Source organism: Triturus cristatus, chromosome 4_2 (genome assembly GCF_964204655.1).
Source record: "Triturus cristatus chromosome 4_2, aTriCri1.1, whole genome shotgun sequence".
Classification (NCBI taxonomy): Eukaryota; Metazoa; Chordata; class Amphibia; order Caudata; family Salamandridae; genus Triturus; species Triturus cristatus.
Genome location: NC_140586.1, coordinates 552,053,747 through 552,078,752, shown reverse-complemented (window position 1 = coordinate 552,078,752; position 25,006 = coordinate 552,053,747). Strand labels below are relative to the sequence as shown.

General features: G+C 45.5%; 1 protein-coding gene across 2 annotated transcripts in view; it reads left to right on the top strand.

Annotated features, from left to right (window-relative positions):
• The window catches only part of TGFBR3 (transforming growth factor beta receptor 3), a 339,353-nt gene that overhangs the window by 98,268 nt on the left and 216,079 nt on the right, over window positions 1-25,006 (top strand). For both annotated transcript variants that reach the window (XM_085602172.1, XM_085602173.1), the window contains exon 2: window positions 16,296-16,480. In XM_085602172.1, coding sequence (XP_085458298.1) covers window positions 16,296-16,480 — 185 coding nt within the window. The remainder of the gene's footprint in view (window positions 1-16,295; window positions 16,481-25,006) is intronic.

Genomic DNA, 25,006 nt, shown 5'->3' with positions numbered 1-25,006 from the left:
AAGAAATCTACAACTTTGGTGACATATCAGGGTTTAATTTGAATCTGCAGAAATCACAAATACTCAACTCAACATTTCTGTCCCACCGAAACAACAAGAAACACTTTGCTCCCAATTCCTGAGCTCACGGGAGACATAACATATACCCTATCTAGGAATGCAAGCGGCCAAAACACTGTCCACAACTGCTGCTCTCAACTACTAGAGCCGTCTCTTACTTGTACGCAGGATCTCAATACAAATTTAACTGGTTGGGAAGAATAACTGCCCTAAAAAGGAATACCCTTCCCACATTTCTGTTTCTGTTTCAGTGCCTCCTGCTCAAACCAGTCCAGCTATACTGAAAATTTTACAAAGAGAGGTGAATAAATGTACCTGTAGAGGTCAAAAGCCACGCATGAACCACAAGCGTCATAGATCAATTAATAGCAGGAATTCACTTTTGGAATTTTCCCTGGTTACGCAAGGTGCATAAGGCTTGGGGACTTTACTCCTCCGTAGTTACCAGATCCACTTTAGTAGTATGAGATAGAGTCACAGAGAGGAAAGGCCTAATGACGTTCCCGTCACTGCTCATGCCGATAATATCGAAACCGGACTTTACACCCACTCCTTCGAGGGATCGCTTTAGAAACTGGCAGAGTGGAGGATGTCAAAAAAATAGGTAATCTGTTCGACATGGTGGGGGTGATTTCCTTCAATCATTTAAAGAAAGACTATGACCTTTATGAACCCGAACGCATGCAGAACATACAGATTAAACATTGGGTGTCACATAAATCAATAAAGGCCCATGTAAGCAGGCTGTTAATGGTTTTTGAGTGATGGCTTTTCTTGTAGAACAATGACAGACACTTACTATCTGTAATATATGCCCAGTTCACACAAGCTAGCTTACGTGGGAAGTCGGCAGGCCAGAAGGGATGGGATAACGAGCTGGGTCGCGTACCACAGAGTGATGCACCTCAGGAAGGAAGACCAAGACAACATTAGTCACATACTGGTACTTTACACCGACCCTAGTCCACGACTGGGACCCCAGGGGAAATGTGGAATGCTAGAGAGGGTGTGGTGGCACCGGGACGCTGCTTCTCTCTCCTCCGGAGCAACTCCAGTCTAACTTGTTAATGGAAAACTGTTCTAGACGATCTTTACATGATAATCGGTGTTCAGGTTTGCATTTCTTGCATACAGTATGCTGGGCCTTCCATAACTATTCCCATTGAGATCGCCAAATGGTAGCTAGATAGGTCTTGCATTGTGCGCTGCTCACCAAGTAATCATTTACCTCTGGCGTACCAACATGATCCTGAAATACAGGCTGGCTGTACCTAACAAGGGACATGTTGGGTATGGTAAAGTTAACAAGGCCCCTGAAGCATAACGAAGGAGAGATATGGAACACATGGACACCATTTGAAACTTTTCTCTCCTGAGAGTTTGATGAACTAACCTGCCCTAAATACTTGAGGGTTTCACATTTTGGCTTAAACACCCCAGAACATAGGCTGAAGTAACATCATTTGTCTGGAGAGGAGCTGAGAAGGTCTTGTGATTTAACAGGTGGAGAAAATGGTAGATCTAAACACGTACCGATACCAGTTCAAATTCACTCAAAATATATGTTTTACTCTGAGTGTTGAGGGAATGGAGATATGAGGAGTTACCTCTTTTTCACATAAAAGCTTGCCCTCAGGGTTGTACGCACTTATATCTGACACATCTCTGTATTTGAAATGTATTACTAACACAAAGTTGATCCTTCAAACAGATATTGGTATGGGTTCAGTGTAGTATATGTCTTGTATTGTGAGTGCATGTAACCAAATTAGTTTGATTCCTATTTATATAACTAATAAGAAAATTAAATTAAAAAATATTTCCATGTTCAAGTAACTGACAGCTGTAAACTCTGACAGTCGCTCTTTGGAATTATTTGCAAAGAAAAAGATAGTCTGACCTTTTCAGGATGTTGTGAATATTCAAAAGGTTCTTGGCTTTTGAATTTCAAACATACTCAGTTCAGTTCAGATAATACTCAAGGAGCTCTAAATCCGAACATAGTGAGAAGAGTGTAATGAGAAACTATTTTAATCAAAATAGGTCTACTTTTAGATGGTGCCCTAAAATAGTTTTTTTTACAATTTAGTTTATAGCACAATAAACGTGCCGAACTTGGTACGGAGCTATATTTGAATAAGTCCACCTTACACACACCCCCTCTGCATATCCACTCCACAAAAAAGGGAAACCCTTGACTGGTGAAAGAAACCATATTTTCTTCTTTCCTACCACTTCTCCCCATTCTTCTGCCTTTTGTCAGCTCATTCATCTCACATTTTCTGCTCACGTACCTTCCATCTCTGGGGCAAGGCTTGCCTCACCCACCCAATCCCTCGTATTGCTTCGATAGTATGTGTGTTTGTGTACGCACGTCTTCATGAGACAGAACGCCTGCTCTTCCGCTACTTGTTTCTCGTGATAGTTTGATTTTTCTTTTGTAACTGTATCTTCCATCAGTTGTTTTTCAGTAAACAGTGACTTTCTACAGCAGCTAAAACTGCCTTCCACCCATATCAACTATTCTGAGCCTGTGACTCCCCCAACCGCCAGATGGCCTTGACGTAGTTCATGAACTACATCTTCAACCAAGTCGGAGTGGAGGACCTAAGTGACTTTTACAGGTCTTTCTCACCTTCTTTTGTAGGGCTCTCATCATTTTGCATTACGCCACCGCTCCTCCTTTAGTGGAAGGCCCCAGTTTAAACAGTTGTTTACTACCCTTGCATCTGCTGTTTGTTTTCATTCTCCCCTCTGTTCCTGAGTTATCCCTTGTATATTGTCTTCTGTCCAATCTATGTCCCTTTATCCATATGTCTGTTTTGTTTCCTTGGTTGCAGATTTTATCACCACAGTCAGCTTATTGTGCCTTTTCATAAGATACTGAAATATTTATAGACTGTCTCATCTCTCTCACCCATCATGCCCTGCCTGATGTACCAAACTGAATTAGAATTAGGCTAAATACCACCTGAAGCTAAATCTTTTTGAATAATGTCTATCCGTCACTTTGGTTGAAATGCGTTGCCCATCCATAATGACGAGGTGGAGGATTGTTTATTTATATATACTTTTGACCTAACTGCAATTAAATGTAGGCTTCTTTCTCTGCCATACCTGTAGGGTTCTTGATTAACAAATGAGGATATTTTCTGAACAAGAGCCAAATTGTTGTTAAAACGCAGGAGACCAGCAGTCACGAATTCCTGCGTCGCTAAAGGCTGTGGGTCTGCCCTCCACATGTTCCATGTGTGTGTTTTTTTTACAGACTTACAGTCCCAAGAGTCGCGCAGCAGTCATATGATACAAAACCAGTTAGCGGTTTGGCCTTGGATCACGCCATATGTCTTTTGTTGGGCGGGGTTTGGCAATCTGAAAAACTGAAACAACTCTGCATCTTTTTTCTTAAATAGTTTTGTGATTCTTATTTTTAAATTCCTAAACAGAAGTCTTGCTGACATGTGAGAGCCATAAATGCAACTAGTTAGTGTAATAACTTTTCAGAGTTTGTCATTACACAACAATACACAGTATATCCGTTCGTTCTCTGACACATTGTGGAACCTGAGTGCAAAAATGCTGCTAAATGTTTGCCAGCTGTAAGATTCATATAATCTGACTGTGGTCTGCATGTGGAAAACTAATGGAGCTTTTAGTTATTGAAACCAAACATTGAAGTTTCCTGTTTTTAATATCCAGCCCAAGGTCAAATTTCAAGCAGCATAGAATGCTGTTCATTCCAGATCCTGCTTTAGCTGTGTCTCTCTACTATCATTTTCGATTTCTGTGCACATTTAGTTTCACAGGTGTTCATTTTGGATGCTGGAATTTGTTCTACTTGTACTTAACAATCTTGTTAATGCACGTCTTCAGAGGTTTAGAATTTCATTACTCCTTCAGTAAGAGTAATAAATGTACTTTTAAATCAGTTTCATTTGTATTGGATTTGCAAGTCGGTATTTATAGTTTTACTTTCAAAGGCATTGATCTATGAAGGACAGACTAGGGGCTTTACCCCTTACAGTAGTGGACTCCAGCTTCCCATAAGCACCATGCGAAGTCGACTAATTCACTCCTATACACCCTCACTGGTAACTACTTCCACTTAAGGATATCACCGCTTTCCTTATCCTGAGGGGAAATTGATTTACCATGTGTGTTACCTTAATCATATTAATATTACTATATACCTTACATAGACAGATCCACTAACATAAAATATTGTTGATTTTTACTCTTTTTATTGGGATATTTATAAAGCACATACCTTGCTGCTGGGAGCAGCAGAAGGCTGTACATAGCAACACGATTCTGAGCCAAAACGTGAGGCGAAGAGACCCTTATTTATATTTACAATGCAAACTTTTGCCAACGAACCTCTACAAATAAAGAAGAAACATACTCACCATTGGATAAGGTCTGGGAGGCGAGGGATGTAGTTTAGGATGGTAAGAAGATTGTGAAGAGGTGGGTTTCAAGGCCTTTCCTATATTGTACACCTGAAGGAGCAAGTCTAAAGTGGAAAGGGAGGTCATGAGAGGCTTGGTCTGTACACAGGGAAAGCCTCTTGGCATGTGTGTTCTTTGTGAGTCTTTTAGATATGCAGCTAAGCAGAGAGAGGATGGTGGCATGTATGTTCTTTGTGGGCCTTTTGGATTTCCAGGGATGTGCTTCTAGTTGTGAGTGCAGTACCAAAAACCTTAGGTTTAAAGGTAAGGTAGTCAAGTTTGCTCAAGTGCCACACTATTTAGTTCACACAACAAACGTTGACATTGATTCTGGCAGAGAGAAGCATCCAACGTAGAGGAAATGTGTTCAAACTTTCCTCTTATGGTGGTTAGTCAAGCTGCTTTGTAAAGAAAGGCTTCCATTGGTGTTAATGAGATTCATGGATAGCAATAAACGGTGCCTTACCTTTGTTTCATATGATGAAGATCTTGACTGTGGACTTAGAGCTATGAAGGTGCCCCAATGCAACATGCTTGGTGCTAAATAAAACAACCAAAATCACAGAATAGGTAAGTAGAGGTGGGTTGAGGATAACCACATTGGTCAATTGGGGTTTGCTTCAACTTAATGTGAGGAAGTGAAAGCTGAGGAGTTAGAATGGAGAAAGAAAGAATGTGAATGTTTTTGCCCCAAGAGCTTTTCGTTCACTTGGAGAAAATACAAATCATCACTCATAATTACAAAGTACAAGGTTAAAAAGTGTTATAATAGAGATGTCAAAACAAAACAAAAGCACTCGCACAAGTTATAGGTATTGCCTTGACAAGCGTACACTGGTTATTTTATTTTTGCAGACACATGCACTGTGCAAAAACAATTGGCAAAATATTAAGACATATAAGAAGAAAGAAGAGGCTCATCAGCCCAAGCACAGCAGCCCTGACACTGAAATGCACCCTTTTTAGGTGATGGTGCACCTGTGGTGCACATGTGATCAAGCAAAATGCTGTTATCACATTACAACAAATGTTTCAGGTGGTGTTGGGAGGGAAAGTCCTCTACATGGCTCTGGAAAGCATGCTTCCCTTCCCTATGTTGACTTCCTTGCTACTGAAAAGTTTCTGCAGGTTTCCTACTTCAGTGCACATATCCCTCCTAAACCCCACCCTAACCCTACTGTAATCCCTACTTCTCTCTATTCACCTCTCATTTAGTAGTAAGTATTCCCGATTTTCCAGCTACTCCCCCTTTTCCCTCCTACATTTTCTTCTAAAACATATACTTATTTGTGAAGAGACCCACACATAAGGCAGAGTTCTCCATACAAAACTACTGCTCGTAGATTTGTAAATAGCGTTTTGTAGTACACTTTGTAGTACTACAAAACATACTACAAATTGCAGTTTGTGAATAGGCTCCATAAAGTTTCCTCTAATTTGCCAGCTCCACATTAGATGACAGTACAGTCATTGTTTCACCATTCTAGGTTGTGGAGTCTTTTTAAATGCTTTCAGTCATGCTCACTCATTGATCCATTAAGCTCATATAGTGACTCGGTGAAAAGTGCCTCCAAGGATTAATTGCTGGTGGAACACATTTACAATCATGATGTAACATAATTCATCCAGGCTCTTATTTTCTGTTTTAATTCTAATTATATTTCAAGCTACGCAGTTTTTCCTGTGACCATGGTGGCCTGAGGTGTTATTAAATGAGCCATCAGATAAATAGCCTTTTCCTGATCACCACTTTTTTTCCGGAACCTGCAGTGTACTGTCTGATTTTTTAAAAAAATTGTTCTATTAAGGGTAGTGCATAATCTGTTGGGACAGAGAGGCCCTCTGCATGGTTAAAGCCATATACCCCTGCACTGAGTGCTCAATATTACGTTGCCTGGATCCCTAATGGTAATTTTTTGTCATAGGTAACCACGGATCACATGTGTGTGCCATGACATAGGTCTGTCTCACGGATTGTGGAGTTGTATGACCAATAAGTGTGCCCAAAGCTCTACCCTCATAGTAGAGAAAGGCTACCACCTTCATGGAGAGTTAAGCAGCATGAGCGCAGTGGTGGCAGCATATCGTGTAGTGAATAGGTCCTTTTTAGGTCGAGCCCTGACCCAGCGCGAAAGCGCGGCTCTGGGGTTGATCTGTGGTAGTAGAATACAGGCGAGAAGCCATGCCCACTCCCCCGCCCACTTTTTCATTGGCTTGTGTCTTTGTCCTTTCTAAATGCTGCCTTCGGATTGGTTTATTGGCTGTTAGTCCCTCCTTATGACGGCCATGTCATCATTTATATCCTTCCATGGCTACTGGCCCCTTTACTTGGAGTGTTACATGAGCACTCTTTTCTTCCCATGCCTTGTCTCCCCCCTCCCGCTGTCTGTGCCTTCTCTCTCCCCTCCCGTTGTTCGTGCTTTCTCGCCCCCCTGCCCTCCCCGCACTCCCGTTTGCAATGCAATAGGTCACGCGTAATTACGAGTTCTATTGCATTACAAATGCTTTTTACCCTGTGTCATTGGAGTGAGGCCTACAGGCTCACTCACCTTTTTAAAAGCTCCACTGCTGTGTGTTAACATTCCCTTGGCCTACATCAAGTAGATGTGGAGAGCTGCGGAGCTCAGGAGTAGTGACTCTGCACTGGATGTATGTGTGCCTGGGAGGGCTACAGTACAGGTATAGAGCAGATCTGTGCAGTATATGTGTGGTTTGTGCATGTAATGGATGTATGCATGCCCGAGAGATGTAGTGCCGTGCATGCGCAATGAAAGCTTATGCTGGGTGTATGTGTGCTTGTGTACAATACATGAAGGGTGGTGTTGTGTATGTTTGCAAATAGCACATCATGGCACAATACAGAAAAGCAACAGTACTGAACAGTGCAAGCAGGCTGAATGTGTGTGCTGAATGCATGTGCATCTGTAGTGGCACAATGCATGGAGGTAACAGTACTGGAGAGTAAGTGTGCTGTGAATGTACACTGAGTGCAAGTGTACCTGAAAATGTACATTAAATGAAGAACCCTGGGTTCCATTTTGGGAAGCTCGGGCCTGCCTAGTGTAGACATGAGTAGTAGTGTAATCTCCCAGACAGATTTGTGTATTGCTGCATTTCTGTGAGCTGGGTGGACACTCATTGAAGTGAAAAGGAAGAGACTCCCTTTACACTTCTAAAAGACTGCATTTTGGTTCAGTGATAGATCACAAAGAAGGGGCCTGGACAGATCTCAGGAAAGAGATGGGCTGATAAGGTAATCATAACGAGTAGGCATGGGAGCCCTGGATTAACCTTTTCATGCACATATCACTGTGGCTGACATCCAGGTGTGAACTCTGGTCACTCCCATTAACCGTGTTGGGGGTCTGTCAACTTCTGAGTCTTTCCTGCTGTGACAGACAGCCTTTCAAAAGGAAAGAAGAAAAGGAAATAATTACACTTTAAAAATGAAGAACACCAACATAAAATGTCAAAGACTCAGAACCTAAATCACATTTGATGTCTGGAAAAGGGCTATAAGAAAGAGAGGCTGAGACCCCAAAATGCGTCATCTGGCAAGCACCCAGGTGGGCTGTGTGAGAAGGGAGAGCTCTGCAAGACTTCTGCCTGTGATCAAGACTGGCGGCCAAGGCCGGCTAATCTCCCTACTGGATGAGGGGATATCACCCAGGGAACCAAAACCACCTGCCCTAGAGCCTGGAGCACCAGCACCTGCTTGCTTGCTTGCTAAGACCAGTGTGCTTTGTGCAGAAAAGGAGAGAGTTGGAGGGAGCAAGTTCCAGTGAAGAGCCCTACCTAGAGGACACCCTGAGTGAGGTGTGAGGAGAAGGCTCGGTGCCCATGTGCAGGAATGGTCCAGCAACCCCCATATGCCAGGAGAGGCCTGCCGTGATCTGAGCCGTGTAAGGAGCGCCATGCGGGAAGCATCAGGCCCGCACCCCCTCATTGCAGTGATCCCATATGCCATAGGGGGCAATCGTTGAACTTATTGGGCCTAGAGCATTGAGCGTTGTGTCTGCCTTTATCTGCAATCCTATACCAGGAGGGGCTGCCATGGTAAGCATGATCTCACCAGAAGAGTCTGCACTGAAAGAAGAGTATCACAGCACCCCATATGCCAGGTGGGGCTGCCGGTACCACTGTGGCAAAGAGTTCAGGTCATTGCCCAGACAGAAATATTGTTGCTGCGATTGTCGGGTCAAGCTCGCACACTGAGACCTATCGGTGACTGATTCCCCGAGCACCACAAAGACGCTGCCGGAGATGTTGCACCCTTTCTGGGCTCCAGTCAAGAGCCAGAGGATCAGACTCCTCACCTCACACTCCTCCCCCATGGAGGGAAGAGTGACTTACTTTGTGTTTGTCAAGCAGGAGCAGCTCCGATCACTAGCACGAACCAGCAGTACTGCTGAGAGGAGAGAGCCGGGTGCTGCCCCATGAATCGTCAGCAGCCCATCACCAAACAGGATCAGGACTTAGGAGCACCTGCAGTGAGGGCACTCACTGCACTGTTATTTGCTTCCATACCCCTGTAGTGGGTAAGACTGGAACTGGGCCTGTGGGTCCCGGGGGACTCACTGCTAATGGTGCTGCGGCACCATAGACACTTTTGACTAATTACTAATGAGTCAAAGATGAACTCGAGTCAGTCCGGTCCTCTAGTAAGTATTTCCTGGATGCGACCATGTAGGCATAGTCGGATAAGCTCATTCACTCGCTCAGTGCTTTACAGGTCTTGTCAGAGGGTTGGAGACGAGACCTTTGATGGGCACATTGATGATACTTTGAGAGGGCTTTAAGGGAAACCGTAATTCAGCACTGTTGTCTACCAATATGAGTGGCTCTTGTCCTATTACTTACCGGTAATCTTCATTACTCCGGGTCCCGTAGTCCTCGACACCGTCATGGACTAGTGAGATGTAACTATCTCACTGACAGAAAAAAGAACGAAGGAATGCTGGACATACCCTTCCCCCTCCCACTGGGAGTACTTAAGGAGTACCGTCCCAGCATTCCTCCTGAAATACCAAGCCACAATGAAGGCCGGCAGACAGGGAGGGAGGGAGGGAAGTCATGACGGTGTCGAGGACTACGGGACCCGGAGTAATGAAGATTACCGGTAAGTAATAGGACATTACCTCCAGGTCCCTCCGTCCTCGACACCGTCATGGACAAGTGAGAAATACCAAAGCAAACACCGGCATTCATACCAGAAAACACAACAAACCACCAGGAAAGCAAACAAACCCAGAGATTTATTGGAAAGAAAGAAAAAAACATCAGGAGCGAACAGAGCTCAACACCCCCAATGCAAAACCACCATCATCCCCCAACAGATTGAGGAGCCGATAATGCCTGATGAAAGTATTAGAAGAGGCCCACGTGGCAGCTCTACAAATCTCAGAGAGAGGAACACCCTGAACCTCCGCCCAAGAAGCAGCCACCCCTCTCGTAGAACGACCCTGAACCCCCAAAGGAGGAGGAGACCCAGACAGAGAGTAGGCCAAGGAAATGACTTGTTTCAGCCAACGGCCGATTGACACAGAAGAAGCCTTACCGCCAAGCGAAGCTGCCCCAAAGGATACAAAAAGGGAGTCCGACTTGCGAAACACCGCCGTGCGGTCAAGATAAATGCGCAAAGCCCTGCAGACATCCAACAATGACCACTGGGGACCACCAGGAGAATCCAAAACAGAGCCCAGGGCAGGCAACACCAACTCCTGGCACCTGTGAAATTGCGAAGAAACCTTTGGCACAAAAGAAGAATCCAGGCGGAGCACCACCCCACCCTCCGTGAAGGACAGAAAAGGAGCCCGCGCCATCAAGGCCCCCAACTCCCCAAGACGACGAGCAGAGGTGACAGCCACCAGAAACACCACCTTGAGAGTGAGAAATTTTAAATCCACCTCATCCAAAGGCTCAAAAGGAGGACCAATCAAAACCCGAAGGACCAAAGGTAAATCCCACAGGGGAAACGAAGGACGAGGCACAGGCCGAGAAATAGTGAAACTGCGGAGAAGACGAGAGACCAAGTCCTCAATATCCGAAAGATTCCCCCACGGGGAACGAAAAGCCCGAACAGCGGCCCACTGGGCACACAGAGTAGACACAGCCAAACCTTTCTCGAAACCCTCCCACAAAAATTGAAGGACAACCTGCAAGGAACAGAACAAAGGGGAGACTCCCAACGCCGAACACCAACGATCAAAATTACCCCAATGCCGATCATAAGCCTTGAGGGTAGAAGGTCGCCGGGAACGCTGAAGAGCCACCGCTAGATGCTCCGGGAAACCGCGCCGCCTCCAACCCTGCCTCTCAACTTCCACACCGACAACCGCAACCGGAGAAGAGACAGGGACGGGAAGACCGCAGGGGAGACGGAGACAGGGGAAGAAACCAGGGACCCTGAACCGCCAAAAGACGCACCGTCGGAAACCAGGACCTCCGAGGCCAAAACGGAAGGACCGCAACCACCTCCCGATCTTCCTGACACAGACGGGCCAGAAACCTGGGAACCAGAGCCAGAGGGGGAAAGGCATAGAGGAGACGCGACGGCCAAGGCAGGGACAGCGCGTCCACCCCCCAGCAACCCTCCTGCAGAAACCGGGAGCAGAAGCGAGGGAGCTGAGCATTGTGCCGGGAGGCAAAGAGGTCCAGAAAGGGACGCCCAAACCTCCCGCACACAAGCCGAAACGCAACCGGGGTGAGAGACAACTCCAGAGAATCCAGAAAGCACCGACTCAGGACATTCGCCACACAGTTGTCCACTCCCCGAAGATGAACCGCCGTCAGAGACAGCAGATGGCTCTCCGCCCAACAAAACGGGGGGACCACCACCGCATTCAAAGAGGCCGAACGAATCCCCCCTTGATGATTTAGATAATCCACCGTCACCATATTGTTGGACCGCACCAACACATTCCGATCCAGCAAAAGACCCCGAAAACCCATCATAGCCCGGGACACCGCCGTGAGCTTTCTCCAGTTGGAAGACCTGCGACTCTCCAGGATGGACCAACGACCCTGAAGGGAGCGAGACCCCAAGGTCGCACCCCAACCCAAGGCGCTGGCATCCGTTGTCAAAACCAGAGAAGGAGAAGACTGCAGGGGAAGACCCTCTGACAGATGACCCCTCACAGACCACCAAAGAAGAACCGGGAGCACCACCAGAGACACAGGAACCAGAACATCCAAGTCGCGGGACAGGGGGTCCCAGAGAGACAGGAGGTACACCCAAAGGGGGCGCAGATGAAAACGCGCCCAGGCCACCGTAAAAACAGTCGCTGCCATCAGACCCATAAGACGCAACCAAAGGCGCACCGGAAAGGCACCCCCTTCCCTGAAACGTCTGGCAAGGGACACCAACGTAACAACCCGAGCCTCGGGGAGGAACACTCGGTTCAGATCCGAACGGAAGCGGGCCCCAATGAACACCATGTCCTGAGACGGCGTCAGTTGACATTTTGGCAAGGTGATCAGGAAACCATGGGCCCGCAACGCCGAGCACACCAACACCCTGGCCTCCAGCAACAGGACCCGAGATGGAGCATGGATCAACCAGTCGTCCAAGTAGGGATACACCATCACCCCTTGGAGATGAAGCCAAGCGACCAAAGGCGCCACCACCTTCGTAAACACCCTCGGCGCCGCCCGGAGACCGAACGGTAACACCATGAACTGGTAATGACGCCCCCGAACACAAAACCGCAGAAACCTGCGGGACCGAGGATGTATCGGAACATGGTAATACGCATCCTGAAGATCCAGGGTACACATGAAGTAACCCGGCAGCACCAAAGGAATCACCCTCTGCAAAGTCTCCATGCGAAAAGGAATACGGGGTACCCATTTGTTCATGACCCGTAGATCCAAAACCAAGCGGAAACCCCCCTTGTTTTTGGGAACCAGAAAGATAACGGAATAAAACCCCATCCCGATTTCCGAAGGAGGAACCTCCTGAACGGCACCCTTCCGAAGAAGGTCCAGAATCCCGTGAGAAAGATGACACCGCTTCGCAGGATTCAAAGGCCAAGGAGTCGGTCGGAGATTTAGATTTAGAAGGGACAGGAGCCGAAGCAGATACTTTAAAAGAAAAAGAATGCTTTTTCTCCTTAAACAGCTTATGCAATTTGGTCTCCAACTCCCCCCCAAACAACATTGTACCCTGAAAAGGCAAACGCAACGCGCACGCCTTTTGCGCAGAGTCAGTTTTTCAGTCCTTAAGGACAAGACTGCGACGTGCAGCCACACAAGCCCCTCCGGACAGAGCAGAAGCACGTAGAACGTCAAAAGAGACATCAGACAGAAGCTCCACCTGACGCTCAATCTGCTCAAGCAACCCCGAACAGTCCGTGGCATTGTCCATAGATTGATATAGGGACTTCAGGTCAGACAACAGGGACTGTGAAACATAAGTTCCATAGATGCCAGCCCGCAAGGCCAAGTGGGAACCAGAATACACCTTCCTGAGCGCCACATCCGCCTTCTTGTCAACCGGATCCTTCAGCACAGCGTCCTCAGCAAGGGAAGTGCGCCCCACCAAACTAGCCACAAAGGAGTCTATAGGTATAGAATCCGGCAGATCAGAAGCCATATCCTGCAGGGGATAAAGCCACGCCATAAATCGCGGAATCAAAATCCGATCAGGATCAGCCCACTCGCGCTTCAAAACATCCTTAATGAAGGGATGAACAGGAACATCAACAGTGGCAGCACTCTGAAATTGCCTCAACAAAGGGCCCCTAGAGGTACTGGGAGCGTCCTTGTCAGGGAACCCCATGTTCTCTTTTAACATTCTTCAGCATAGCGTCCTTGTCCACATATTTGCCCTTCAAATCGCCGTCTCCCAACCACGCAGACTCATCGCCACTAGAGTCAGAAGAAACAGGAGCAGGGCACTTGCGACGGGACCCAACATTACCCATCTCAGACAAAGTCTCCCTGATTAAGCGCTTAATACGCGCATCGCCACCAGCATCACGGCGACTGGACCTGGCAGGGGAGGGAGACCTGGAAGCACTAGAAGAAGAGGAAGAGGAAGACCTCTCTCTGTGATGACGTTTCCTGGAATGCTTCCCCATCGTATGCAACACACCAAAAACAGCCAAAACGCCAGAGATAACAACCGCTATGCGGTACTCACCCCTATGGCTCGTTTTAACGAGTTCCCCACAGCCGGTAACCTCGAGGCGCCTGACTTCCGTCCACACGCTCAAAAACCGGAAGTCAGGCATGACGAAATCCGGCCTGGGAAGCAGCCCCAACCAATCCTGAGGAGCAGCTCGGCCGCGCCCCCTAGCAAGCCCGGCAGGCCAGGAGGGGCGGCCATCGGGCCAAGATATAGCCAACGCGGTATTACACTGCCGCGAGGCTGACTGAAATGAAGAGGCCCGCGCCACTTCCCCCAAGCCCGGCAGGGAGGGAGAGGCCATCCACAAAGGACCGCCGGCACCAGGAAGAACCAGCAGCCCCCAAGTAAGTCCAGACATAATGCAGGAGCGCCCCCGCTCCTGCCACGTCCACACACTGTCAGGACGACAGAAAAAAGAACAGGAGGAATGCTGGGACGGTACTCCTTAAGTACTCCCAGTGGGAGGGGGAAGGGTATGTCCAGCATTCCTTCGTTCTTTTTTCTGTCAGTGAGATAGTTACATCTCACTTGTCCATGACGGTGTCGAGGACGGAGGGACCTGGGGGTAATGGTACATTGTGATGGGTCATTGCAAACACGGGTCCTAAGGGGCAGAGTGATGTGGCATATGTGATTCTGAGGTGGCCTATGAGTTGCTTCCCAGGGCACTGTGATTCAGAGCTCTAAGTGGGGAAGAGGATTTAGTGTAACGACCAGAGCTGCGGCTGTAGACTTTGGAACTGGTGAACCAGGTTTGAGTCTTGACGTCGACTCAACATCCTGTGATTCTGGGCAAATCACTTAACCTCCATGTGCCAACAAAAATTAATGTGTCCTTGTGTAATGTAACTAGTGCTTGTGTAAAGCACTCCAATGACTTTGGGGCGAGTTTGCGCTAAATGAGACTGAAAAAATCAAAAAAAATCTGTGTTGCATTGTGATGAGACACTGTGAAAAGGGTCTAAGCTGCAGTGTTTGATGGGGTTATTGTCATTGGTCATCCAGTGGAACTGTGATGAGGCCTGAACGTTCCGCAATGAGCTCTATGTGGAAGTGTGACGTGACGGGCCACTATCAGTGGGGCTCTGTACAGCACTTTGATGTCGCTCTATGGAGCTCCAGGGAGCACTGTGGGATTACATGAGGTGTTGGCTCTGAGTACCATTGTGTGATGTGGTTCTAAGGAGGTGTGAAAGGGCACTGTAAACAGGCTCTGGGGACACTGAATGGACTATTATTCACAATGAAAGGACTCTAATGAGGAGTGTGCTGAGGCAAGTAGAGTAGGCTGGGCAGTGTTTGATTGGGGATTGACAGTGATTCATTAGGGGTATTGTGATGTAGACTGAAGGGCACTCTGCTTAATTTTGATAAAAATGTGTGCCAGGGCCCACTGCAGCCAGCACCACCCACAGTGCCTGCCACTGCTGCCGAATGGCAGTGCCAGCATTACCTACTAGCCACAACACTGAAACACGTGTGAGATTTTGGACTATTGCAGGTCACCCCAAGCTGTAGGCATGGCCTGGAATTGCAAGTTTTATCATTTTTTAATATAGTGCATTGCTAAACACTACAAGCTGAGAGCACCATGATGTGGTGTACTCATAAACAAGTGCTGGTGTTTAAAAATGAGTCCTGGTACCAAGCACAGGAAAACACTGGCACAAATTATGCATTGGAATGGGCCATGTGGCTTTGGCGGCAGTGTGATTGGGTACTACAAGGGAACTCGCAGGAACATTGTGGCGCAGCACTGTGGTAGGATTTTAAGATTTAATATCTAGTTTAAGATTTCATCTTAAAGATGTTTAAAGGTTTTCTTAGTGTGGTTGTTCATTTATTCAAAAACAAAACGTGTACTAAAGCAGATATCGGTCCCATCAACCAATTGTTGGCCTAATTTATGAGTCAGTTCACCACTGGAGGGCTCACTGTGCCACTAGATTCAAGCTAGCCAGGCTGGTAAGGGGTGATACCCTGAAACCGGCCCCAGAATGTTTGTTACTGGTCCAGGGAGTACCTGGCTTGGCAGTTCGGGCTGGACTGTTCCCATGAGGAGCAGGGTCAAGACTGATTTGCATATGGCTGGGTCTAAACTGGGGCGGGGCATGGTGAGCACATGAATTATGGATTCAACCCGATCTCTTGACTGGGGGTGAATGTTTGATTTGTTCTGCATTCCGTCCATCACGTGTGTGTCTTTTGCTTTTTCACTACTGGAGGGCGGCAGCAAAGGGGGCTGGTCTCTGTGCTATATCAGTAGTGCGGTGTAAAGTTTTGAGACATGTCTAATCTGTTGTACAAATGTCTTTATCCAGGAATACGAAAAAGCACGCGCACACGCGGCACACAGGGTTCATATGTTCAAGTGCAGTATGTTTTCATTGTGCTTCCTAATGCATGTACCATTTCATACTAAAATATTTTCCCAGGTCATTTGCTTTGGCATCGACTGTTCAGAATGAAGTATGTGCTAGTAACCAAAAGGTGTTGGTTGGCTGGACCAAGAAACAATGCAGTATTATTTCCTGTGCACAATGTAAAGCGCATTGATGCTAGCCTCTAACCACCAGACACATGGCATTGTTGAAAACCGGATGCTGTGCTGCACTCGAAGTATTTGGAACCCATGTATCTGTGGTTTGATCTTGCAGAGCCTGCCCCAGAGACGGAATGCCAGCTTTCACCTGCCACCGACTCCCATCCTGTCCAAGCCTTGCTGGAGAGCTTCACTGTTTTATCTGGCTGTGCGAGTCGAGGCACTACAGGGCAGCCGCAGGAGGTTCACATTCTGAACCTGAAGTGTGTGGACGAAGGCGCCTGTCATCACGAGAAGGAGGTAGGGCAGCTCACTCAGCACTGCACACATCAGCCCTCGTCTTCTGTTTGCTGTACTCAGTCTAACCACTTTTTATGAACACGAGCACCTCATAAAGTACATGCGTTCAGGGCGGTGGAGGGGGGTGCGGCTAATATATTGCATTTTTAGTTTTGTTGGCCTGTATCGCTGGGTGGGTATTATTCAAGTACAGCACTGATGAATTTTTCATTACCTCGTAACTGGCGGGTAATGTTTTTCTGACAGCAGATGCTGCTGCTGACTGCACCAGAACTCGAGTAGAATTTAATTACGTGCATCAGATAGGAATTCTCGGAGTGTTTTTTGCTATTTGAGACATGTTTTCTTAGCTCGGGCAGGGGAAGAGAAACAGACTCTGACAATGTAGGCGTTTTTGTGAGTTTAATTGTATTTTTACATAGTTAAATATTTGCAGAATGCCAATCTTCACTTGAATTTACATGTATACCCTTATATGATGCTGTTACCTTTGAAAATATTTTTATATGGTCTGTTAAAGTGCCTTTTCTTGGCTTATGTTGTTAACTAGGCCTTAGTTAGACCTTAATGCCATCTTGTTGAAAATGTCTGTCTTATTGTGTCATATTCACAGTTTAATATTTCTGCTGACATATTCACCATTGTTTATTTCCATATGACGCTGTTATCGAAGAAGACTGTCTAGTATGGGCTCAGTAATGTAATGATTTTTTTCTCCTGCTCACAGTAATGCCTTCATTCACAATGGTTCACTGTTGTTTTGTAAGTAGATTGTTCTGACATCCACGAATGACGCTAGCATAGAGGGGGCCGAATCAATATTCATGTAGTGGGATAGTGCTTAGGTGGTAAGCAGGATATGACCCTCTATAATTCAATATTCAGATTTTTGGGAATTGGAATTCTTTTGCTCACACCAGGATGAATCTGCACTTTCCATTCTGTTTAATAAAGGAGATTTTCTATATAAACCCTCAAAGTTTCGGGGTGAGCCTGAATTCCTGTGAGAACTTTTCTATGCTACTAGGGATGCTCTCCGATTTCTTACTGATTTTGCTGTTCATTTGGGACATAATTTTTATTTTGCTTATTATTATGAATAAAAGTTTTACAAAGAGCCTTCACCGCATGACTTTATGCAACTGCACCTTACAAGTTCCCCATTGTACCTCTGATTTTTAAAAATAAATCTTTATAAATGTTCTAACTCCATCTTAGAACTCAATTATTGAGTTTGTCGTTAATAAATTGACTGTAATTTCAGCATGCCGTTTTGCACCTTATTTTGAACACATTGCCTCATGAAAATGAGGTTTAACACCTTCCCTGATCCAACCACTATCTCATGGGTGTGTTATTGAGGTGTCTTTTAGGATGTAAGATTTTATGGGTACCCCACTCCCACAAAAATGATACCACAAGTGAAACTGATTGCCCCCCACTGTCAAACATAAAGATTGCTCAAAATGCCTTTTACAGATATGCTACTTGCCGAATAAATCATATGATAAATGCCAACAAATTGAATCACACAAATTTATTGTCACAAGGCTACAGTTTCCAGAGACCAATGTACTTATTTGGTAGCCAGCCGCCACATTTGTTTTCTTCAAAGAAGGCTAAACAGTTTTAGTTCTTAGTACTCTGTGGTGTTTTAAACCCAAGACCTAGAATTATTATTAGCTTGGTCTTGATAAGTCTGGACTACGTAAAAGCCATCTAAGAAGATATTCCTCGAGATTCAGTGAGAAAGCTCTAGGTATTGCAGAAAAAACTGTTCAAAACCGTAGATGTGTTTACTTCTGGGAACAAGTACATGGAGTTCTCTGCACTCGGCAGTTACTATAGCTAAAGCTTAGGATCCAATTCAAATTCCCTATTTGTATCAAAATTCTGCAAGGCTTAGACGTTGAAGATGTTTTAATTACAGCTTCGACCTACAAGTGTCAGTTAAATGTGTTTAAGCTGTCAAGTATCATATACCTTGCCAGGATCTTAAATTATCCCAGTATGCAGTGGAGATATACCCTCTTAGGTTCTCAAAGGGGAATGTTTATTTTTTGCCATAGGTATTTTTCAAGCTTCCTATCCATATTTCACTTACCAGATCTTGAAAGCTAAGGCCATTTTGACAGAATGCATTTACTCTGTCGTTAAACATTAATGCCTGTTCATACAGGTGGCGCTTGGCCAAAAAGTATGCGTTGCATATGTTTGTGGCATTAGTTTTCAGCCCATGTTGTACTGTATCATCTGAACTTCACCTTTGTAAAGGATGTTTTACTTAAAGTTGTGTCTCACTGAGTCTTAGTGTTAGTTTGTAAATCTCTTTTCTTAAACCCTACATGGATATTTTTGCATTTTGGGAATGCAGAAATAGAAGAAGCAGCATCGTACATGCATATCCCAGATAATCACAGGCAATAAAAGCAGCATTTCCCTTCTCACGCGGCTCAACTATATAAATGTAATTTCATTTATAATAGCACTTACTACCCTTGACGAGGCGTTGAATCGCTTTATGATGGGCAGCACACTGCTCCGGAACCCAAGGTTAGTAGTTAGTCAAATGTTATTGGGATTGGCCATGTGTATGCAAGCAAACCGTTCCATGCATTTGTTTCAGTGTCTTTGTGCTAGATTAAATTGATAGAAGTTAGGTGCTTTCATTTGTGGGGGAGGTATACAAGTCAATGCGGATGCTTAGTAGGATTAATAGAGGACCTTGAGGGGATTAGGTACTGTTAGGTGCCATATATGCTTTAGAAAGATGCAATCTGCTTCTGTGACCCTTGTCTGACCCTGCGAAATCAACTAATCAAGGACAGCAACATCAATGGTGAAATCCCTACAGCATGAATTATACAAGTACAGCTCAAGAGGGTAATGTATCTGTGAGAAAGCTGCCCATCTAAGGTATGACTGAGAGAGAAAAGGGAGCAACCTTGGACTGGGTAGCTGTAATTCCTGTAGTTCACATATATACAAGTGAAAGATAGTAGCAGCAAGTGCTGTATTTAAACATATTTGTTATTTTATGTCCACCCTAGAGCAAACATGAATTTGACACAGTATAGAGGGCTAACTTTTAGCAGATTAGTTGGAATTTGTAATGGAAAATGCAAGCATATAAAGGGTCCTTAGTGTATTCAGGCTCACGTGACCATGAGGGTATTCAGGCTGGAATGAATATAATCTGTGAAATTCAAGCCTGTAAAAAGAAAATGTTAGACTTGACAATTGTAACCAAGTCTCCGCAGAAGGACATAGGACTTAATTACGAGGTCCCTGTTAATTCAGCTGGGGGCCAGTAGCTACATTTACTGGTCCCATTGGAAGTGGCAGGTCCAAGGTAAATCGCTATATTTTCTCTGTTTCACATGGCTAATAAAAACATCAAAAATCTATCTGCGAAATCCGGGGGAAATGAGCAATAACTGAGGGACAATCCCCCTGGTAATTCCTTTTTTCTTTGGGGTACCTCAGGGTGGCACCTGCAATCTCTGTTGAGTCCATCCCACAGTGGCAGGGTCGGACTACCCGTAGCGGGCATCAGGCGTTTGGCTGGAATGCTGGAAAGGTGGGGGCCGGTTTTGTTACTGGGGGTCGGCTTTTCAGCGATGCTGCAATATCGAGCACCAGTAACAAAAGCAGCAGTGATGGGGGCTGATTTTGTTAAGCAGCAGCGCTTCACGCTTGCCCACCAAAGGGGATGGCCGGAGGGGGGACGGTCTGACAAAATTGCCAGGGCTGCTTTGGGTTGCCAGTCCGGCCCTGCACAGCGGTACTGATACCCGTGTTATTGATAGTTTCTGGAGGGGGGGGCGGAGTTATCAGGGTCAAATTCAGAGACATCATAATGAGACCCATAGTCATTGAGTGTTCAAGATTTTAATAAAAATCTTCCATCCCAAAATCTCCTTGAATTGATCGCTTTTTGTAGGCGGGAGAAGGAGGTGACAGGGGACAGCTAATCTTCCGGACCATGTGTAGTTTAAGTATGAATTTTATATACTGAGTCTATGAAACTCATTCATTTAAATTTTTATTTTTGCTGTAATAGACTTGGAATAACTGTCTCTGTTTCTGAATGGTTTATAGTATGGCCATGGTAATGCAAAGGTGGAGAAGAAGGGTTGTGCAATGGGTAGGCTTCCAGTGTTTCCCAGCTGGAATCCTGGATGCTCAGTTCAAGCTTCCCTTGTTCCAAATTAACTGCTTGGCACTCTTATTGACATTCTTGCTGAGCACTGAAATGTCACTTTTGCACTATGTATTTAATATTTCAAGCTTCTAGTAACTCAGTTGATAAGCCTATTACTAGTTTTGAAAGGGTTGTTCCTGCAGTACTAGAAATGTATTCCAGTTTTCATATTACTACTTGAAGATACGACAAGGCCGTATCCTAGGATAACTCAACTTTTTATCTACAAGATAAGGTCTAGAAAATGAATGTGGCTTCCTTCTTAATTAAGTCAAATACTGCCGGCGGCTCCTCCGCTAAGGCGGAGGAGCTTCGCCCCATAGACAGAAAGCAGCAAAAGAAAGAAAAATAAAATGATAATAACGGAATGTTATTTTAATTTAATTTTTTCCTCCTGCTGCGGCAGTGCGTTAGGGGGTGGGACTGCAGAGCAGGGGAGGCGTGGTAGAACACTCCTGTGCCCAATGACTGTTTGGTCGGTCCTCTTGTGCCGCCCAAAACAGTAATGCGCAATTCCCCCCTTCTCCATGCAGGCTGCATTACAGCCTGCAACGAGAACATGCCCACCCCTGCTGCCCCTGGCTGAGCGCCGTGCCACGGCACTCAGACCAATCACAAGGGTGCATTGCAGTGTTGTGATTGGCCTAAGGTGGGAGCCTGGCTGCCAGCTTCCTGTTCCGACCTGGAGTCGGACACTAGCGAGCAGGAGAGAAGACGCGGGACCTGGCGGCAGCAAGGTAAGTGTTATTCTTTCTTTTTAAAAATTCCAATGCAGTCCGTGCCCTCTCCCTCATCCCGCGCACCTGCTCCCCCACCCGCAAGCTGTGCCAGCCTACCTCTGCCTTTGAGGTATGCTAATATGTGGTGGCACAATAATTTCTCAGCTTCTACAACCTTCATGTCCTAACCCAATCACAAGCAACAGGGCTGACTTATAGCATGGGCTAGCTGGGCCCACACCCCGGGCACTGACTTTCAGAGGCGCGCAGTAGCAGCCTGGAGCAGCCTCCCTCCAAGCTACCTCGAAGAAGAATGTGTTAACCACTGTTCTGAAGTCTGATTTTCTCGTTTCTCTTGTCACCCTCACTTGTACGCCTCCAGTGTCCCAACACACTGAAAATGACAAGTGGAACGTGGGCGAGAAATTGTGTTTTACCCAGGGCAGTATCTGACAAGCAGCTCCGGAAACTTCTACTAACTGAACTACTCAGGTTTGCTTTCAACTGACCTCTGTTGCGATTCAGTGGTTGGACATGGTCATCAGTCATTCAGTCACATTGGAACTTTTCCTCCTTCTTTACGTGTTTCTTTGGTACTACACTGAGTGCTATGAAGTAACCGGCCAGCAACAAGTAGCGCATTACAGAGCTTCTAAAAAATAAAGTGATTGCAACCTCAGGGATCGGGTGCCCTTTGCCTCCTCCAGTTTATTCAAGACAACGGAATCACAACTTTTTTGTGAAGTGTTATTTCTACCACACGCACAGTGTACGACCTTTTACTCGATGTTATCAGCTCGGCCTTTTCCACCTTGAAACGTGGGTTGGCGTAAATGTGTCATCGACGTCTGCGGCGCGTGTCCCCTATGGCGGTTTCAGCTTTGAAACCGACCCCGTTAAGAACGAACAGGAAGTCAGAGATGCTCTCTGGCGACAGCACAGAGCCGAAGACGTAAACAACACGGGGAAATCCCATTTTACTGCAAGCGGCGAGCTTTAAACCAGGGCGGCTTATCTAGTTCATCTTTGTACGAATGAATGCAAGTGAATGCCATTTTCGCTTTAAAACGTGATTTGCGTCATCAGCCTTTGTGGTGTCTGAGTAGAGCTTTCTGCCTGTTGCAAACGCTGATAACTCCAGGCCACGTTTAGGTTAGCTTAAAATATGTATGGAATGAAAACCGACTCTGTGTTAGACTTTAATCGCACCTACTGACTAGAAAGCCTCTGCCTCAAACTGTTCAGGTGTGATAAAGGTCGGACGCAACCCCGTCCTGCTGGATGGGACTGTGTTATTCTCTTTATGGGATTGTATGCGTTTATCATCATTTGATCTTAAAATGGACAGCTTGTGGAAGTTATTGTAAGGTGACAATCGGTGCTATACGAAACACCATAAATACATCTAAACATCATGATTTGGTTCTGAAAATAATTGTTGAAGGACGGAGGTTGCTTCATTATTTTAATGATTCCATGAATGTTGTTGGTGTCGTAAAATATATCTTATAACGTTAGCTCTCCCAAAATTGGTAACTTTGGTCTTAACTGTGGGAGAAACGTTCTTAATGACATTTCACACGTTACTGGTTTGCATGCTCCAGCTTTCCATGACACTTATTTTGTATGTGGACAATAGGCGGACATTTCAGGACGTGCTTGAGTGAGCTTTTGCCCTTCAGGGAAGATTTAATATGTATAGTGAACTTTATGTGTTGATTCACGCATAGATTCACGAGTGTTCCCATGTGGACTGGATGGTGCATAAGCGTGCTGATTAGGTAGGTTGTTAACTGCGGAGGTAAGTGGGTACTAAAAATAAATCTAGACTTCCAACACAGAGTGAGAAAGCAGCTAAGAGGACGATTCTCATATGTTTTGGGCTGATATTGAGAAATGGATGTGAAAAGTCCTCGCTCAGCACTATACTGATGCACCAGTGCAGCCATGTCTACATTTAAGCAGAAACTGTACTCTCAAAAAGACGGAAACAAGAATGAGTGCAAAATCAGAAGTGTAGTCAGAAGGTTGGTCAGGAGCTGCTTTGCTGAAGCACCTGAGAACGTTTGATCTGCCTCAAGGGCCCCAAATGCAATTGTGGCCTAGAGTGGCAAGAACATTGCAGATCTAAAGTGGGACTTTGGGACCTTGCAGGTGAACGCATAGAAGTTGGCCAGTAGGAAGGAAGAAAGAGGCTTAAGACTGAAACTGAGCATTAGCCCCTTGTCACAACTACTAACCACAATCTAATTTCCTTGAAACAGTAGTGAATGAGACAGCTGACCATTCAAACTTGACGACTCCCCATGTCTCCTTAAGGTTTACATGAGGAGCATTAGAATGATTCTCTTCCTATCTCTCTAACCGCTTTTTCTCCTTCTCCTTGTGGTCCATGGTTCCATAGTCAACTCCCCTGCCAATCGGCGCGCTAATAGATTCGGTTCTAGGAACTATAATTTTTTCCTCCATACCTCTTCCGTTAGAGGTATTATCTCCTACTATGCAGTTTCATACCATCTCTAAGCATATGATGCCCCTTCATGGCACAAACACAACCCATGAGGCTTTTTACCACGTGAGCTTCCACCTTTTAACCGTACCCAAACTCCCACTTATTTTTCTTATCAATTAGCAGATGTATTTTGCACAATATTCCATTAGCAATTTATGCCTTCAAGTTCCAGATGTTCAGAGGTTCTCGTCTCCCTGGAGCGTACTTTGAATGGAAGTCCATCCAATCCTCCCCATAGGCTTTAAAAGTAGTGGTGTGGAGTGTGCTTCAGCATTCCCTCAGCATTCCCAAAATAACCATGCTGGAGTTCAGAAGGTTTAATGAGCAATAAAAACGCCAATTTTGTTTTTATCTCGTCGCCTTTGCTGTGCTTCAAAGACAGAGGTCCAATGTCAGGCTATGTAATCTGATAAATTGCCGCTTATTCTTTTAACATGGAGATTGGTGTTTACATTTCTTTCTGTGACTGTAAAGTTAGAGAATTTTTTTTAAGTGATCTATCTGACAATCTTGCTGGTGTACAGGGAATGTAAAAGGAAAAGCAGTAGGATGTCAGTTTTTTCCGATCTTTTTCCTAGCTCTACAACATTTCAATAATTGTAAATGAACTGTATACATATTTCAAAATATATCAGCAGTTAGAAACGCTCTTGTGAAGCACATGTTTTGTAATTTTGAAGTGTGATGGAAATAAGGATTTTAATAGGATCAGAACAAATCAAGACACTACTTGGTGATGTGCGAATGATAAATATTTCCTGAAAAAGGATTTACACATATTTTCGTTTGTGAACTATATTCTTTCATCCCTTAAAACTGCACATCTGAACACATTTTGTGGCCATTTCAATGGAACATGTGTTGTCTGTATTACAGCGTGCTACCACGCCATGATTACTGAATATGTGCAATGTGCAACAGAGTTCTCTAGAATTCACTATCGGCTATATACCTCACTCTTACGATTCTCATGCTGAATGGGTGTGACTCATTTGCAATACTTGGTCTGTGTGTGATGCTTAGATTTCTTTCAATCCCTATGACTTCAATGGTATAACATTCATGGCAGCACCGCCCACTCTGAAAATTGT